This window comes from Typha latifolia, chromosome 4 (genome assembly GCF_019914945.1).
Source record: "Typha latifolia isolate L0001 chromosome 4, TyphaL0001v2, whole genome shotgun sequence".
NCBI lineage: Eukaryota > Viridiplantae > Streptophyta > Magnoliopsida > Poales > Typhaceae > Typha > Typha latifolia.
Genome location: NC_133089.1, coordinates 279,772 through 296,359, shown reverse-complemented (window position 1 = coordinate 296,359; position 16,588 = coordinate 279,772). Strand labels below are relative to the sequence as shown.

At 39.9% G+C, this 16,588-nt stretch overlaps 3 protein-coding genes across 10 annotated transcripts; all 3 read left to right on the top strand.

Annotated features, from left to right (window-relative positions):
• Positions 1–2,022: 2,022 nt before the first annotated feature.
• Positions 2,023–6,177, top strand: LOC140785802 (cyclin-J18-like). Of its 7 annotated transcripts, none has more exons than XM_073133821.1 (10): positions 2,023–2,154; positions 2,264–2,343; positions 2,435–2,550; positions 2,891–2,989; positions 3,078–3,095; positions 3,176–3,246; positions 3,724–3,850; positions 3,951–4,011; positions 4,731–4,914; positions 5,950–6,177. In XM_073133821.1, the coding sequence occupies exons 1-9, from the start codon at positions 2,144–2,146 to the stop codon at positions 4,832–4,834; spliced, it is 687 nt and encodes a 228-aa protein (XP_072989922.1). In that variant the 5' UTR covers positions 2,023–2,143; the 3' UTR covers positions 4,835–4,914; positions 5,950–6,177. The 7 variants fall into 7 exon arrangements, with proteins under 7 accessions (XP_072989922.1, XP_072989921.1, XP_072989920.1 ...); XM_073133820.1 differs by having other exon boundaries at positions 2,028–2,154; positions 2,457–2,550; XM_073133819.1 differs by having other exon boundaries at positions 2,028–2,154; positions 2,421–2,550; positions 4,731–4,897.
• On the top strand, positions 5,962–12,681 carry LOC140785800 (65-kDa microtubule-associated protein 6-like). 2 transcript variants are annotated; one of them, XM_073133813.1, is made up of 12 exons: positions 5,962–6,048; positions 9,168–9,371; positions 10,073–10,330; positions 10,402–10,617; positions 10,686–10,841; positions 10,915–11,074; positions 11,158–11,309; positions 11,390–11,477; positions 11,544–11,617; positions 11,735–11,809; positions 11,899–12,223; positions 12,348–12,681. In XM_073133813.1, exons 1-11 carry the CDS (start codon positions 6,034–6,036, stop codon positions 12,217–12,219), a joined length of 1,719 nt encoding a protein of 572 aa, XP_072989914.1. In that variant the 5' UTR covers positions 5,962–6,033; the 3' UTR covers positions 12,220–12,223; positions 12,348–12,681. The 2 variants fall into 2 exon arrangements, with proteins under 2 accessions (XP_072989914.1, XP_072989913.1); XM_073133812.1 differs by lacking the exon at positions 5,962–6,048 and adding an exon at positions 8,173–8,742.
• A 499-nt stretch (positions 12,682–13,180) lies between these two features.
• On the top strand, positions 13,181–16,209 carry LOC140785928 (calmodulin). Its single transcript, XM_073134037.1, has 4 exons — positions 13,181–13,485; positions 14,726–14,883; positions 15,682–15,762; positions 15,915–16,209. The coding sequence occupies exons 1-4, from the start codon at positions 13,410–13,412 to the stop codon at positions 16,047–16,049; spliced, it is 450 nt and encodes a 149-aa protein (XP_072990138.1). The 5' UTR covers positions 13,181–13,409; the 3' UTR covers positions 16,050–16,209.
• The last annotated feature ends 379 nt before the right edge of the window (positions 16,210–16,588 follow it).

The following is a 16,588-nucleotide window of genomic DNA, read 5'->3' as shown; positions in this document are numbered from 1 at the left end:
GAATGCACGGAGCATCCAAGAGTGCCTAGCAGACTACACCAAGCTAACCAATCAAAAGGTTAACCTAGAGAAGTCTCAGCTTCTCCTCCCCTGGTGGATTGACAAGGAGAGGGAGACGCTGCTCTGCAACTGCTTGGGAATCAAACCGGCGACCATGCCGTTCACCTACCTGGGTGTGCTCATCTCGGACCGTCGGGTAAGGGTCCGGGAACACCAGGCGCTGGTCGACCGCGTGGGTAGGAAACTTGCCGGGTGGAAACGAGGGGTTCTCTCCACTGCAGGAAAACTCACCCTAATAAACGCCACGATCATGGCCATTCCGACGTACTGGATGGGATGCACGTGGCTGCCGGATACCATCCTGCAGGCGATCGAGAAGAAAGCCTGGTCCTTCCTATGGGAGAGCGGGGCAGGCCGAGGCCTCCACCTCCAGAACTGGAACACTGTGACGAGCTCAAAGGAAGAAGGGGGCTTGGCGATAAGAAGGTTGAAGGAGGCAAGGGCCGCGCTCCTCGGAAAACTAGTATTCAAGGTCCTAAACCGGCAGGAAAGCCCGTGGGTGAAGCTACTAAGAGCCAAGTACGGGGAACTAGACCCCTGGAGCCCTAGAGTTCCAGCACGGGCTTCTTGGGTGTGGCGAGCGTTGGTTAACACGGCGGTCACAATTCGCGGAGGGTGTCGCAAACTCATTGGCAATGGAAGCACGACCAAGGCGGCGCGGGAACCTTGGCTTTCTGCAGTTCCATGGAATCGCCAGCCACGGCAAATACACCCGAGGCTGATGAATGAGGAACTGCTCGTCAGCGACCTCATTTCGGAGGCCAGGGGACAGGCAGACCGACTGGTGGGTGAAGCCGGAGTCGATCTGGCCTTCCAGATTGGCACCGCGGAGCTGACGGAGGAGTCTGGTCCGGACAGGTGGATCTGGTGGCCGGAACGAGCTGGTGAACCCAAGGCCAAAGCCATCTACGCCTTCATCACCCCGAGCGGTCCAGACTGTTGGGCAGGATGGACGGAACTTTGGCGCCTGCGGGTCACTCCGAGAGTTCGCCTGTTTGCATGGAAGCTGCTATGGGGGAGGCTGACCACACGGGAGCGGCTCTACGCGATGCGGAATTGGCCGGACGAGAACCGTGCCATGTGCGAGTTATATCGGGAGAGTACCGATCACTGTTCTTCGCGTGCGGGGTGGCGAAGGAAATCGCGCGCGCGCGGCTATAAACCAAGGCAGGGGTGAGGAGTGGCCTTCCGGGGTGACTCGGGACCGGATCACTACGGCCGGCACGTGGAACGGGCGGACAACTGGGGCCTGCAAGGCAAAAATAGCGTCCACGCTATGGTTGCTTTGGAAGCTGCGGAACGCTAGGGTTTTTGGTGGAGGTGAAATGCACGTAGACATGCTAGTCCGACAAGCCGTCCAACTTGCGAAGGACTATGCCAGGGAAGGTCGGCCAAGGGCAACTCGGGCGAGGCTGCAGGTGGCAAGGTGGACGCACCCAGCTGACGGGTGGATTAAGGTTAATGTCGATGGTGCGTTCTCCGGGAGCGACTGTCTCGGTGGTGCAGGAGCAGTTATAAGGGCTGCGGATGGAGCTTTGATCGCGGCTGCATGGGAACCGGCTGTGGGCGAGTCGGTGCTGCGAACCGAGGGCCACGCCCTCCGGCTGGCACTGCGACTTGCGGCCGGCTATGCCAAGGTGGAGGTTGAATCTGACTCACGCGAGTTGGTTCGGATTATTCAGCAAAAAGTTAGCTGCCCGTGGGAACTGAGGGGGTTAGTTGCTGAGTGTAATGTTTTACTCAGCTCTTTTGTAAGTCATCGCCTGAAGCATGTAAGGCGAGAGGCAAATAAGGTGGCCGACTGGGCGGCAAACCGAGGGAAGCGGGGGCTGGGGGCAGTTCGGCTGGGGCCGATGGACCCTCTCCCTGTGGAACTCCGTAACCTTGTATTGGAGGAGGCGTTTACTCCTGCTGTAACGTAGGCCAGCCTAATCTAGCCAGTTTATCAAAAAAAAAAAAAAAAAAAAAAAAAAACGCATTCCCGCCAAAGGAACAGTCGGAGAGATGGGGGTGGAGATTTGGTCCTCCAGCTCCGTGTCCCTGACTCCGAGCTTGCGACATCAGCTGCTGGAGTTCCTGCTACATGCCTCCCTAGTAAGTCCCCAGAAACCCTAAATTTCCACATTCGAATCCCAAAAGCTTGGAAAATAGTACATTCAGAGATCAAATAACCTAAAATCTTCCTCCGATTCTTCTCCCAAAGCAACTCCAGCTTCGTCCCATCGTCAAGTACACCGCGCTCGCCTTCTTCGCTGATCGATTCTTCCCCTCGTTTCAAAAAAGGTACTAAATTTCCTATATATTATAGCATTTGCTCTGCTGCCTTTTGTTATTTTTTTTATATTATTATTATTATTTAGCATTTGCTCTTCAGGCTCTCTTCTTGGTCGTCGCAGGGAATGTAGACTTGCAGATAGTTGGCTCTTGCGCCCTATGAGGGCGAGCAACTTGCAGCTCTTTGCCCTCGTCTCTATTTGGATCTCTAGCAAAGTAACGCTTCCTCCCCTTCTCCCCCATTCCAGTTTTTTGATGGATTTCCTTTCTTTTTGCATATCACCACCTAGATTTCAGCCTCACTGCCTCCTTTTTAACAGTTTTACAATCAACTCCTTTTTCAGATGCATGTGCATAAATTATGGGCATTTTACTCAACATAAAAGAAAGAAAGTATGATATTCCTTTGAAGGAATTAGATGTGATATTTTTTTCTTCCATGCATATCTGAAAAAGGAGGAGGATTTCTGCAATAAGACCAAATTAAATTGCAATATGAAGAAATTTCTTCTTACAATAATGCCTCATGTCTTTCTTTGCATGATATGAGCGACAGATTCACGACTCTGGACCACTCTCTGTGAAGAGCCTGAAGTCTTTGGGAGACAAGCTCATCAGTGACCAGCATTTCACTTCCCGTGATTTCGTGCAGGCTGTGGGTTATACAAGCAATTTCCTTCTGGATTTTTCCTTTCTTTCCTTCTGTTCTATTGTAATTCAGCAGTGGCTGTTTTTATGTGCAGGAGTTGATTTTTATGGAGGTAGTGCTACCTTTTTTATATGATGAAGATATGATATGAAATAGTTGATATCTTCTCTTTTCTCTCCTCAATGATGCAAGGTATTGGCATATGACATTGGAGCATCCAGCATACCATTTGTCTACCTTGAGGATCTTTACATCCAGTTCAGGTACTCATAATCTCAACTATTGATCTCTTTCAGTTTTTCTCTTTCTCAGTCCAGACTAAATGCAAGCAATCTTGTATCTGAAAAGAGTTTCTGATGCTCTTGCCTTTTACGAAATAATAATTGTCAAGTACTATTCATTCATAAGTGTGTGCAAAGATCTTATCAACTAGAATGCTCAATGACATGATGTGGATGTTTCTCTGAGTACTGTATAGTAGAGGACTCCAGAATTCCATATAATTCCTGTGCATATTTGTAGTTCAATTTTCTTAGACAAGCAAACATGGCCCGAGCTCACTGCTAGTAAATCTGTAGTTGATGATCTTTTGTGTATTATAAATCACAATAGCTTTTCTGAGCAATCTGGTAAATATGCCTGAACAATTTGGAAAATGCAAGAAAATGGTAATGCAAGTGTTATATCTCTTAATTTCCTTTCTTTTTCTTTCCAGTATTGATACTATGATTTCTCATCAGGGAACTATCAAAGATGGCAGATCTCATGAACTTTGATGTGTGCATGGAGGTCATGGATCTTCTCTATGAAACTGAAGAAACTTCAGTTCTTTTTAACTCCCCCTGTTCACTTGCAGCATCAACTCTCGTATGTTCATTAAATGAACTATCTCAGAAGCAAACATATCAAAAATAGATTCCTTACGCCTGTTTTCCACTGAGTTGTACTATTTGCTGTGACGTTGCAGATCACAGCATATGTCATCTCGGTCCCTAAGCAGCGATGGGAGTTTCCAATTCTTCCTTGGGGTAACTATCTTGTTATCTAATCCGTCAGTATCTTTTTATCAGTAATCTATTACTTCATACTTCTCCAGTGCTAATGAGCAAACACATATAATGCACATGCCAAGATGTCTTCTTGTTCTTGTTACTTCTACAATTTCAAACTTTCGGTGGGCAAAAACATCAAGCCCTATATTACCTATAAACATTTGCAGATTACAGGTCTTGCCCAACATCTCTCTGTACAGTAGAAAATTAAAAGATGCCTCTGTTTTATTGATGTCAAGAGCAGAGCATCAGAAGGGTGAATCATATACTGAGTTCACCTAATACAAGTTTTTCTAACTTGTGATCATCTCTTTAATGATCAACATTAGAAGTGTACTTCATGTGTGTATGTGCAGATCATTTTTTTTTCTGTGATCATTAACGACTTATGTATAGAGCCTATGATTTATAAACTTTCACATCTGGCTGAAATGTGGCCCACTGACTGTGTAATAAAGTGGTCTTATTGACAATAAAGGACCATCTTTGGAGGTATTATGTAGAGAGCTTGCACAAGCCCTTCTATTTTCTGTGTTTTAATAATTGACAGTGGTTCCCTTAATTCATATCCTAACTTTGTAAAGATTTTCCAGTTAGTGTCTGGAGAAGTGAAACAATAGTATTAGATCAGTTATTATAAATTTTTAAAGCATTATTATTCATTTAGGCTAAAACGTTACCTGACACTGTTGCAGTGAAATTTGTTACATCCTATGATGAAGAGGAAATTGGGGAGATTGTGGTGAACATTCTTATGCATGTGCTGCAACCTGAGGGCATGAAGCAGAAGACCAATTGAGATTTCCATTGTGATGCTTAGCATGACATAGTTTTGCCAAGACTTGCATTTAGTGAATTCCAGGTCAGCTGATTAATGATGTAAGTGGGATAACAATGATATTCTAGATCTGTTGGAGTTTATTTGTGTCATTAATTGTTTGGGTTGTCCTGGTTAAAATTTTGATTCGGCTGGTTATTTTCAAATGAGTAGAGATTAGTATAGCAAGATGCAAATAGATGTTAACTCTGTTCTTGACCTGACCAAGTGAGCATTACAAATGATTGTAAAGCAAGGGTAGGTTCAACAAAGTCATCGTCTCTTTAATGCTTAATCTTTATCTTGTGATGTCAATGCATAAATGGCGAGCTGGAATTCTACAGAATCTAGTATTGAGACCAAGCCTCAAGCATTCCCTTCTTGGGGAGGAAGCATATGGCATAGGCCGCCAGTGATGACTGGGGCCATGTAAAGATCACATATTTCTCATGACATCTGTGATGATCTTCCCCAAAATTACTAGTTTAGGTCAATAAGTTGGTTTCTTGCAAATATAACCTTTCAGACCATTATCCTCTGACCTCTATAAGATTAAATCATCTATTTGGTTCTGATCTATAGTAGATTGGAGCCTTCTATGCAATAGAGCTAACTTATCTTGTTCAAAAAGTAGTTGTATTTTGTTTGACTTTGTTAGAGTATAAAAATATAAAAATCATTGTTCTTTAATAGCTTAAGTTTTTACAGTAGTTGATAAGTTACTAGACTTAGAACAAGCTTCTACATGCATTATAATGTGGCACACTGTAGCTCACTAACTTGTTGAAATTGGAGATTGAGTTAGTACAGATAGGAAAGGAACCTTGCTTTGATCATACTGCAACATACACAGAGCATTATAGATGACGCTGTCTACACTTTCAAGTCATCTCTTGTTGGAAACTAGAGTGTGATTTGTTATGATGCATACAAGTCATGCCAGATATGGTAGTATTTCATTCAAGAAGAGAATTTTCTTGCATCCGACCTAGCATTTCTTTGCATCTTCTTCATGTTTTCATTGCTGTCGTAGCACTTAATCCTCCTGCAGGTATCCTATCAACTTCTCTAATTTGGTGGGATTTATGAACCCTCAGAAAATAGAGTTATGGAAATCAAAGCTGTGCAACTAAAAGAGCTCACGAAAAGGACAATTCGACGTAGCAGTAAAACGCAACCAGATGTTAAAGCCAATGGTATGTCATTTGTTCTAGAGCTGTTCAAATATCAAATGGAAGCCATATTGTCTTTGTAATAACTCGTAAAATTTGTAATGAACTACAGATGGCTGTGATTTTGTTAGTTACATGAATTGCTTGTTCTAATCATCGTCCGTTAATAAGCTTATATAGTTAAAATTAAGCTGGTTTAAATTATCTCAATCCATCATCCTAGTGCATGGAAATAAATCCATGGACCACTGCACATTATGGTCACGCAACTAACTGTGATTGAGATATAGTTGGCAAGAAGTTTAGATGATGGTCATTTGTGATTTTCTGAGCATATATATGCTTTGATAAGTACATGGATGGGGCCTTCCAACAAATCTTTTCCTTATAATCTACCATCAAGGCAAGTTATTCTGATGATCCACGTGAATTTCAAATACCCATGAGCAGCGACGCAATTGAAGTAACAAATCTGCAAGCTAAGTCATATAAGCATGTCTTATCCTATAACTCTTACTAGTTATTGACCGATTTATCCCTTAATTTCATCATTATTATAAGCCCATAGTTTATTTTTTCTGATTGATGAGGTGAATGTTACTTGCTGATGAGCAAAATTTTGGTACTGTCATACTCACTGAATTAAGATGATCATTTTCCTATGATCTAGATGCATTGACCATTTATTTGAATTGAGTTGATGCTTGGTAGATGAACCTTACACCATCCATGCCAGCTAATTATGTAGTTCTTATGTCTCTGTCTTTAATACAATCCCCTCCCTTCACTAATTTTGTCGATAATCGAAAAAAACCTAATAGCATTCCTCTAATCCTCTATCACACACTATCTCCAACATCTAGGCCTAAAATGAAAAGGAGTGACATATACTCCTCTTTGTAAGGCAGTTGGATTGGCTATCCAAATTCTTTTATCTTCTAGAGTTATACATACCATCCCTTCAAAGCTACAACATTAAGTGTGGAATTTGTTTAATAAAGCTGGTAAGGAGTCACATTTCTTTCCTTTTCTTCTAGTCTTTATTTTAATATATCCCTCTCTCCATCCATTCCTATCCCAGTTGAGGAATGATATGTGTTCCTAAAGGAGCAGACAAAGACTCAACATCTGCTTCAGTTGTATTACAATTCCTCTTTATTTATTCATTAATGAATACTCTGGCTACTGTGGAGAGTAAGCTATCCCTTTCTTGTGGTACTATTTTTTTCATTTAAAAAAAAAAAGTAACAAAAACATATCTGAGCAAAAGAAGCCAACCACTTATAGTTAGATTCTGCTTTATATGTGACCATATAAAAATATTTTATTATTAAGGATTAGGATACGACTAGGTTTAGCACCATAACTACATGCCACTGGAAAGAGGCAAATAATTCCCACACCCAAAAACACCCAAAACTTTCCATCACTGGATTGGGTGCATTGTCCATTCCCTCTCCTTTGTCTTTCACCTCAAGTGTTGAATTCAGGATGATCAATTCCAACCTCTGATCCCAGTCCACAAATAGCAAATGAAATAGCAATACATAATCTAATCCTAAAACTTATATTCTACCTATCTAAGATGATTCCCCTTAAAAATTAAATATAAAAGCAATAAACAATACAGTTTCTTTCTCTCCTTTGATCTTAAACAAGTATATATACATAGAGAGAATACAATTTATGCAAGGAAATACAAAAACAGCCAAGCAATTTTTCTCCATAGATAAGGATACATACCTCTCTTTTATTCTTCAAAGGAGCCAATTTTTATATTCTTTTCATGATAGTTATATTTAAATGGGAGGTAGTACATAAAGATTCCCCTTCAAACAACTAAGAAAAGACAAGCTCTTGGCCAAACAATGAATGTCTATGAAACAAAGGATTCTGTCTCTCTCTTTCCAACTTTTTCAGAAGAAATTCCCTTCAGTTAAATATAATTCTTTACTTAACTACAAATAAGTATATGTAGAGAACTTAATACAGACAAATGCACCTTTTTTAGCTGCATGAATACATTAATTTTCCACAGGTTCTGCTTGTTGGTTAAATAATCTAATTATATATTTACTTCCCAAAGCACTAATTACTTTTTAAAAATCTATCAACTTTCCTCTTTTTCACTTCCCTTGCTTGCTTCTCAATACCACCACCTCTTGCCTCTTGCTGCTGTCAAATCCTTGTACAGAAATCTCCCACTTCGGCCACTTCCTCAATCCAATTAATCCTCTCAAAACACACTACAGCTCAAATTCCTCAAAACCCACATAAGTAATCCAACTCATAGTATCACATCACTCTCTTTCTCTGTCTCTCTCATGTATAACTGCTTCTTGGAGCTCATATGCTTCTAATATTGCACTGAGGTCCCCCTCCCTTCCCTCCTAAACCAGTAGGGAAAGCAAACCCAGAGGAGAAAAGACATAGAAATGCCACTTTTACTTATTAAATGGGTTTAGCCTTTTCTTATATCTCCATTCTTTTGTGAGTTATTTTTTTCTATTGCCGCCCTTTTGTGAGGCCCGAGGAGGGTGAAGAGGGTGGAAAGTTGGCTCCTTTTTTGCCTTTCTGTTCTCTTTCTCTTTGGTCTTCTTTGTAGGAAGAGAGGGGAGGAAGATGGGGGAATTAGTGAGTGGGTTTCGGGTCGATCCGGCTCTCCGGGCCAGTGTCAGTATGGAGACCACCTGTGGTGCTTTGCTCAGAGAACTTGAGGTTTTCACTTTCTCGCTCTCTTTATCTCTCTGTCTCTCCGTCTCTAAATTCCATCTCTATTTGTTCTTCTCTGTGGTCTAATAGCATCAGGGATGTTCTCTCGCTGTGGGTTTTGAAGATAGTGTTCTTGGTTTAGTGATCTCTGCTGTCCTAGTTCCATGTCTGTTTCTTTGCTTATGTTCTGAAAGAAATAGTCCAATCTCTCAGCAAGAAAAGGAATAAACTTTATAAACTAGTGAATCCATGACATAGAAAAGTATTGTGTAGCGTCTTAATCTGAAAAGTACGGAGTTTAACTCGTTTTTTGGATATATTGAAAAACTTGACCAAAATTTTAACTTGAGCATTTTAGTTGGCCAACTTAGTTGCAGTTTCATCAAATCATTGTATACTTATATATGTTTGTTGCTGGTTTGTGGGAGTAGCACATATGGACAGAGATTGGAGAGAAAGAAGAAGATAAGGATCACATGTTTCAGGAGTTAGAGATGGAGTGCATGCGAGTATACCAAAGGAAAGTTGACGAAGCCAGCGAACAGAGGGCACAGCTGCATCGATTGCTGGTGGCTAAAGAAGCTGAGCTTGCAGCTTTAATGGCTTCACTCGGTGAAAATAGTCTCCAATTGAAGGTATTTTCATTATCTATATTCTCTGCCTGCATCAGTATTGGGTATTCTGTAGGGGTTCTCTGCTTTGAGTGGTCCGTGGTTGCGCAAAGAAATCTTAATTCAGCTTGTTTATCACTTATTAGTCATTAATGATATGTAGTTACCTGATATGACATATATTACTGCAAAACTCCTTTTCTTGGCTCTATGTGATACTCCTTTTCTTGATATAGAGAGAAAGAAAAGAGCTTCTACACTAAATGTCTCACGGCATGTTGCACAAAGTTGAATTGTAAGCCGGCCCTACAGATTTAAGAGATTATGAGATCTTTCTTGCTGAAAGTTGCTCAGGCAAACAATGTGATGCATTAGATTGGTTCTCTGTCTTGTCAATATCTGTTGAGGATTTCTCTAAAGCTTCTATATTGTTAGATCATACAATTAGACATTCTAATGTGCACAACCATGACTTTCTTTCAGCATTATACAACACTGTGTCATAAAAGCAACATAAATTTATCTCCGTTAACGACACTATTTCTTTTTTAGTCAAAAAAAAAAATGATACTAGTCCTTTCCACATTCAGGTAACTTCACGAACGACAATCTTTTACCTCCACGGTATTGGAAATGTCTTTAATTGTGCAAAATCATTTTATTCAATTTAGCTCATAGACTTGCTACTTTTTCGACAATTGACAGTTTGCAATTTTTATATGCAGATGGAGAAAAAGCAAGTATCATTAAAGGAGAAGCTTTCTTCAGTGACACCTCTCTTGGAAGATCTGAGAGTGAAAAAGGACGAAAGAATCAGACAATTTTCTGATATTCAATCACAGATTGAGAAGATCAGTGCAGAGATTACAGGACGCGATCGTTGGCTTGAAACATTAACTGAACCTTTTAAGGATGAACATGATCTGTCAACAAGAAGGCTTACTGACTACCAAACACAACTACGCAACCTCCAAAAAGAGAAGGTAATTGTTTGGTTTGCATTGAAATTAAATTATGCACTCCTCTCATGGACCATGTGGTCCTCCTTGTCTAGTCTGATCGCCTTCATAAGGTTCTGGAGTACGTGAATGAAGTGCACTCTTTATGCGGTTTGCTTGGACTGGATTTCATGAAGATGGTTGACGGGGTGCACCCTAGTTTGCATGAAAAGGATTCAGGGAAATCCACAAACATCAGCGATAGCACTCTCGATGGTCTTGCTCAAGCCGTCCTGAAGCTGAGAACAGAAAAGAAGATAAGAGTTGAGAAGGTAATTGTTTCTCATGTTTTGTTTTGAATTAATCTTTTGTCACATCTTTAACAAATCCAATGTTCTAGTTGCGAGAAACTGTGGAGTCACTCTTCAAACTGTGGAATTTGATGGATTCACCTGAAGAAGAGAGGGCACCTTTTATAAAAGTGGCAGACATTCTTAGGCCCCCAGAAAATGATGTCACTTCTTCTGGTATACTGACCCAAGAAACTATCAAGCAGGTTTGTGACCTTTATCCCTCACATTTGTAGTAGTAAAGGAGATCTGTAAGTAGTTTGTCTTTTGTTTTCTCAGATGGAAGCTGAAGTTGATAGGCTGAGAAACCTGAAAGCAAGCAGAATGAAAGAACTTGTTCTAAAGAGAAGGTCAGAATTAGAAGAGATTTGCAGAAACACACACATTGAACCTGATATGAGCACAGCACCTGAGAAGTCTATTGTGTTGATACATTCTGGTACATTTCTTGATCATATGTATCTGATATATGGGACACCAACAGATATCTCAAATTTTGTTAAACTATTTTTTCACATTCAGGGCTTCTTGATCCCTCTGAACTTCTGGCCAAGATTGAGGCACAAATAGTGGCAGCAAAAGAAGAATCTCTAAGCAGAAAAGAAATCATGGACAGAGTTCGAAAATGGCTAGCAGCTTGCCAAGAAGAAGATTGGCTCGAAGAGTATAACCTGGTATTTAGTTTACTTCCAAAATAGTTTCTCTATATTTGTTGTTGCTGCAGCATGATGTTGACATGAGGTGGTATATGCAGGACCAAAATAAGTATAGTGCAGGGAGAGGTGCCCACTTAAATCTGAAGCGAGCAGAGAAGGCAAGGATGATTGTCAACAAAATTCCAGGTGCGTCTCTAATGCGTATCTGTTTATTTGTTTAAATTATATGCTAAATACATATTTATTTTGTAGATATCATTGACAACCTGGTGAGCAAGACATTTGCCTGGGAAGAGAAAAGAAACATGCCGTTTCTATACGATGGAGTAAGATATAGTTTTATATATAGAAAAAATATATATATACTTTTATGATAAATGGCCATACTATATTGTCTTCTTGTCTTAATAATTGATGAGCTGCTGTTCTGCTAACAACTTAAGGTTCGTTTAGTTGCTGTTTTGGAGGAGTACAAACTTAATAGACTACAAAAGGAAGAAGAGAAACGGCGTTATAGGGTATGAACTGTGTCTGTATGCGCATATCTTTCTTGGAGAACCACTGCTAATATGTGAACTTTGGTATTCATCTATATCTTTTGTAACAGGACCATAAGAGGTTGCAAAATCTATTGCTCAGAGAGAAAGATCTAGCATATGGGTCCAAGCCTAGCCCAGGAAGGTTTACAAGTGGGCATCATCCAAATGGAAATGGATTTATGACTCCTATACCTCGGCGAGTTTCTGTTGGTGGTGCAACCCCTGAGCTCCTGACGCCACGCTCATATTCTGGTCGTGGCAATGGATACTTTAAAGGGACGAGACGACTGTCCACCACACCGCTGAATTTTGTCAGTATATCTAAAGAGGATAGCATGTCTTCCTTCGCATCCTTCAATGGCTCAGAACGCGGTTCTCCTCTTCATTGAGCATGTATTTTCCGCCAAGCACTTACATACTGCTCTCATCATTCATTTTCTGGTTCTCTATCAAGATGCTAATAAATTTATATTCATCGAAGAACAATAACATAGGGATCTATATTCTTCTTCTGCAGGAAGTACTATTCATCTTGGCATACAGCACCAGTTAGGGCAAATACACAAAAACCGAAGTCCAAACCAACGTCCGATACACGCAAATGAACGCATGTATACTAATGCCATGACACGCTTGTAATTTGTTTATATTACGAACCCTATTTCATGTGGCAGGGACTAACAATTTACCTATAGATAGATAATAGGGACTAACATCCGATGCCATTCCCCTTTCTTCCGATCACAGAGAGTTGTTATCCTGGTAGTTAGTTGGACATTTCATGTAGATAAAGATACTATTTGTTCAGTATTCCTTCAAAGTGGTGCAATTTGCTGTCCAAGCTTCTGAAATGTTGCTGGATTACATTCACTTTATGTTCCAGTTTGCCAGTTGCCAAAGTTGAAGAGAGAAACTAGTCCATCTGAGTAGAAATTGTATAATATTTATTTATTTATAATTCAAGTGATTTACTGCTCAAATGGTTGAGGTGGTAATATCAAAAAAAATTTCATCGCTCAGCACTAGTTTGGAAGAAACTTAATGTGGTGATTCATATCATATTCTGCAAAATATACACAGAATAAGTGTGAGGCCTTATGTGTATAAATTTTATCCTTGCCTTTTGAACTATATATCATATCATTTGTTAATATACTCCTATCAAATTAGAGGCCACGTTTGACATTTTTCATTTTGTCTAATTTGAACCCTATGCTTTTCATTATTCTCCAGGAACCATATGCATAGACATTTTAATTCAAAAATCTAAGATATGGAGCTCAAAAGTATAAATATTTGAAGTATAGGGTGTAGAATATAATAAGCGAGTTTAATAGCAACTACTGCAAAACTTCCGGGGTTTTGTTGCCAATTTTGACGAATAAAGGCCATCGAGCAGCCAGTTCACCGTTTTCTTTAACTATAAAAAGCTAATGGAGACCTAGAAAGAGTGAGGGAGAGGGGAGAGTGGTCGAAGGGGAGACGGAGAGAGAGAGAAGAGAAGGGTTTGGGAGTTTAAAGGGTTCGTCTGCTCCTCTTCTACATCGGAGTTGAATCGATCGCAATCGGAGGTAGAACAATGGCGGAGCAGCTCACGGAAGAGCAGATCTCTGAGTTCAAGGAGGCCTTCAGCCTCTTCGACAAGGACGGAGATGGTAAATTTTCTCCTTCGTTCTATCACTCTTGATCGATCCCTTTCTATCTCCTCTTCGATCTGTAGTCTCGTGTTTCCCCTGTTTCTTGGAGTTCCGAAGAGATCTAAACCCTAGATCTCAGTCGGCGAGGTCGAGATTTGATGGATCGTGGATTTTAACTGTCGGATTGATGACAGATTTGCTACTGGATTTCTTTGCAATCTGTTTTATGTCGATTATTTTGGTCCGGGCATTCCAGATCGCGTCTCTTATGTCTAGTTTGGTTTCTTGAAGAAGATTTTGACCGATCTTGCTTCGGGTGCGAATGATCTGTGTGCAGTAGGTGAGGTTTGAATTTTCTTTATTCGATCTTGGAGATGTTGACTCTTGACCACAAGGCTGATCCCTATTGTAGTGAAGAAGTACAGTTGAAAAGGGAGAGCTAAGGCGTGTTACAAAGAGATGTTGTTTCTCGTTAATGTGGTCCGAAAATACGGTGGTTTTATAGTAATGCAATTATTGGTTTCTTCTGGAAAGAACAGGATAAGTTCTTCGTTTCTCTTTTCTTGTTTTGGTTGCTTTCCGTGCATTCTTTGGCAGATTTTTTACGTATTTGATGTGAGACATGATCAAGAGGTGCATCCATACTCTGGCGTCTTAGTTTTCTTCAGCTTTGTGACTGATGAAGAGGAATGATACTTTTGTGGTCACATTGGCCGTTTAAGATGATTAGATTGACTAAATACATGCAGGTTAAGAGGTGGTGGTACTAATATCATTGGACTTTTTGCATGTGTATGCTTTATATGAAATTGTTACACATAGTATCAGATTGACAGGTAGTAACATTTAATTTGTTTACGTTCACATAATAATGCTTCAAACTAATAGGTAGGCCTGAAAGCTAGTTTGCTTGAGCCAAATTTTGTTTCCTCAAGCACAATTTCATCATTGTCAGTCTTCTCTCAGCTGAGCTTGGAAGTATCTGTTCTCGAATCAGTTGCCCATTGGAAAGAGTTTGTTTCTGAGTAACATGTCATGTAACTTAATTCTCTGTGGAATCAATGGTTGGGCTCATCTTTTTGATAATACGAGCTCCAAATGTAACATGAGCTGTGCTCGTTTGATTGTTGGACATTTGGACGTGCCACTTCTCAAGTTTTCATAACTGTATAATTTGTTTGTCTATTACTCTATTATATTTTTTTTATAATTCCATCCCTAGTTACATGATATTAAATTTCTGTTCATTCCCATGTAGGCTGCATCACTACAAAAGAATTGGGAACTGTGATGAGATCATTGGGTCAAAATCCAACTGAAGCTGAATTGCGCGATATGATTAATGAAGTTGATGCTGACCAGAATGGAACCATTGATTTTCCTGAGTTCTTAAATTTGATGGCTCGCAAGATGAAAGTATGTCTGTTTTTGCTTCATTATTGGTTTAGTTGATTTACTTGCTGATATTTGTCTTTTGGATATCTTTAGTTAGACCTATGCATTAGCTAAATTGTTCATATTTGTAGCTCATTTTTGGTCAAGTTTACAGCTAGAGGTTTATATTGTTTCTCACCCAATAAATTTGTGAAGAATACTTTTACTTATGACGTCACCCTTTTTATTCGTTTGACTATGATAAACTTGATCCTTGTGTTTTGGGTATCTATTTACATCTGCATGGAGTTTGTGGCTTGGTCCTTTTTTGTAGGACGAGTTATAAAGTCTAGCACATTAAGAATTTATTTTGTGCTGGGCCTAGTTTTCTGTGATACCATGATAATATCATTTGTTTTTCGATGATTACTTATGGAATCCATAATATGAATTGTTATATCCTTTCATCATTAATTGGCTTGTTCACAAATACTTGCTCTTTTTGTTGGTTGCTAAATAATTTTGCTTCTCATGAATTGTGTTGGACGATAGTAAGTAAGATGAGAAGGAAAAAAGCATTTTGGATGTTAGTAAGCATACCCATGAATGCCTAGTTGGACTGTGTGTGCCGATGACTCTTGGTAGACCTGGTATTGTACCTTTTGTTTTTATCCATCAGTTCTTGACCTTTCGACTAAAAGAGATTTAGAAAACTTGTTTCCTTGAAGTACCTTTTGTTAAGTGTTTGTCTGTCATCTACTAGACATGAAAGCATGTGATTTTTGCACTCTTCAACCTACTACTTACTATCTCTAATTCGTTGGGCTTTAAAACTTGAAGGACACTGATTCTGAGGAAGAACTTAAAGAAGCTTTCAAAGTGTTTGACAAGGATCAAAATGGTTTCATTTCTGCTGCAGAGGTAATCAGACTTCTAAAAATGAATGATGAAAAGAGCATCAGATTTTGTTGTTCTTCTGTCCGTGCTGTTTCACTTTACTACTAGGAAGCTTGCCTCAGTGTTTATCGTCATCGCATACTTCTTTCTAAATGCCTTCTCTTTGTGATTGTCAGCTCCGTCATGTGATGACGAATCTTGGAGAGAAGCTGACAGATGAGGAAGTTGACGAGATGATCCGGGAAGCAGACATTGATGGTGATGGGCAGGTGAACTACGAGGAGTTCGTGAGGATGATGTTGGCCAAATGAGAGTCTAGGCAACGCCCCATCCTGGATTCCTCAATAATACTAGTAGTATTTGATCTCCTGTATCAACTTCTAAATGCGTTTTCTGAACTCCCACCTGTTTTCCGATACTTCTATTTTGAGCTATTGCTAAATAACTGTCACTAGTATGGTTTCTTCACAATCTTATTTCCATTTGACAGCTTAAGCGACATATATATTACTCAAAAAGACGAGCTCGTTATATAGATCTGAGTTTGGTCTCCGACTTGATGAACCTGTACCAAAAATTACAAATCAAATTGGTTTATGTAGGTTCCTGGGAAATTGCAACACAAAGTGGTACTTAGGATAAAAGAGTATAACCATGTCCAGTGTTGAAAGAAACTATAGGAAAATATCCTTCTTTTCTTGATGGATCTGAGAAACACTTCTCCACCCAAAAGACTACCACTATCATTTGAACTTATTATGTCTTAGTATGCTCTAGTGCTAGTTTAGCTTTATTTGACCATATTAACAAGGTCATCCATATCGCTACTAGGTGTTCGCTCACTCCTTAA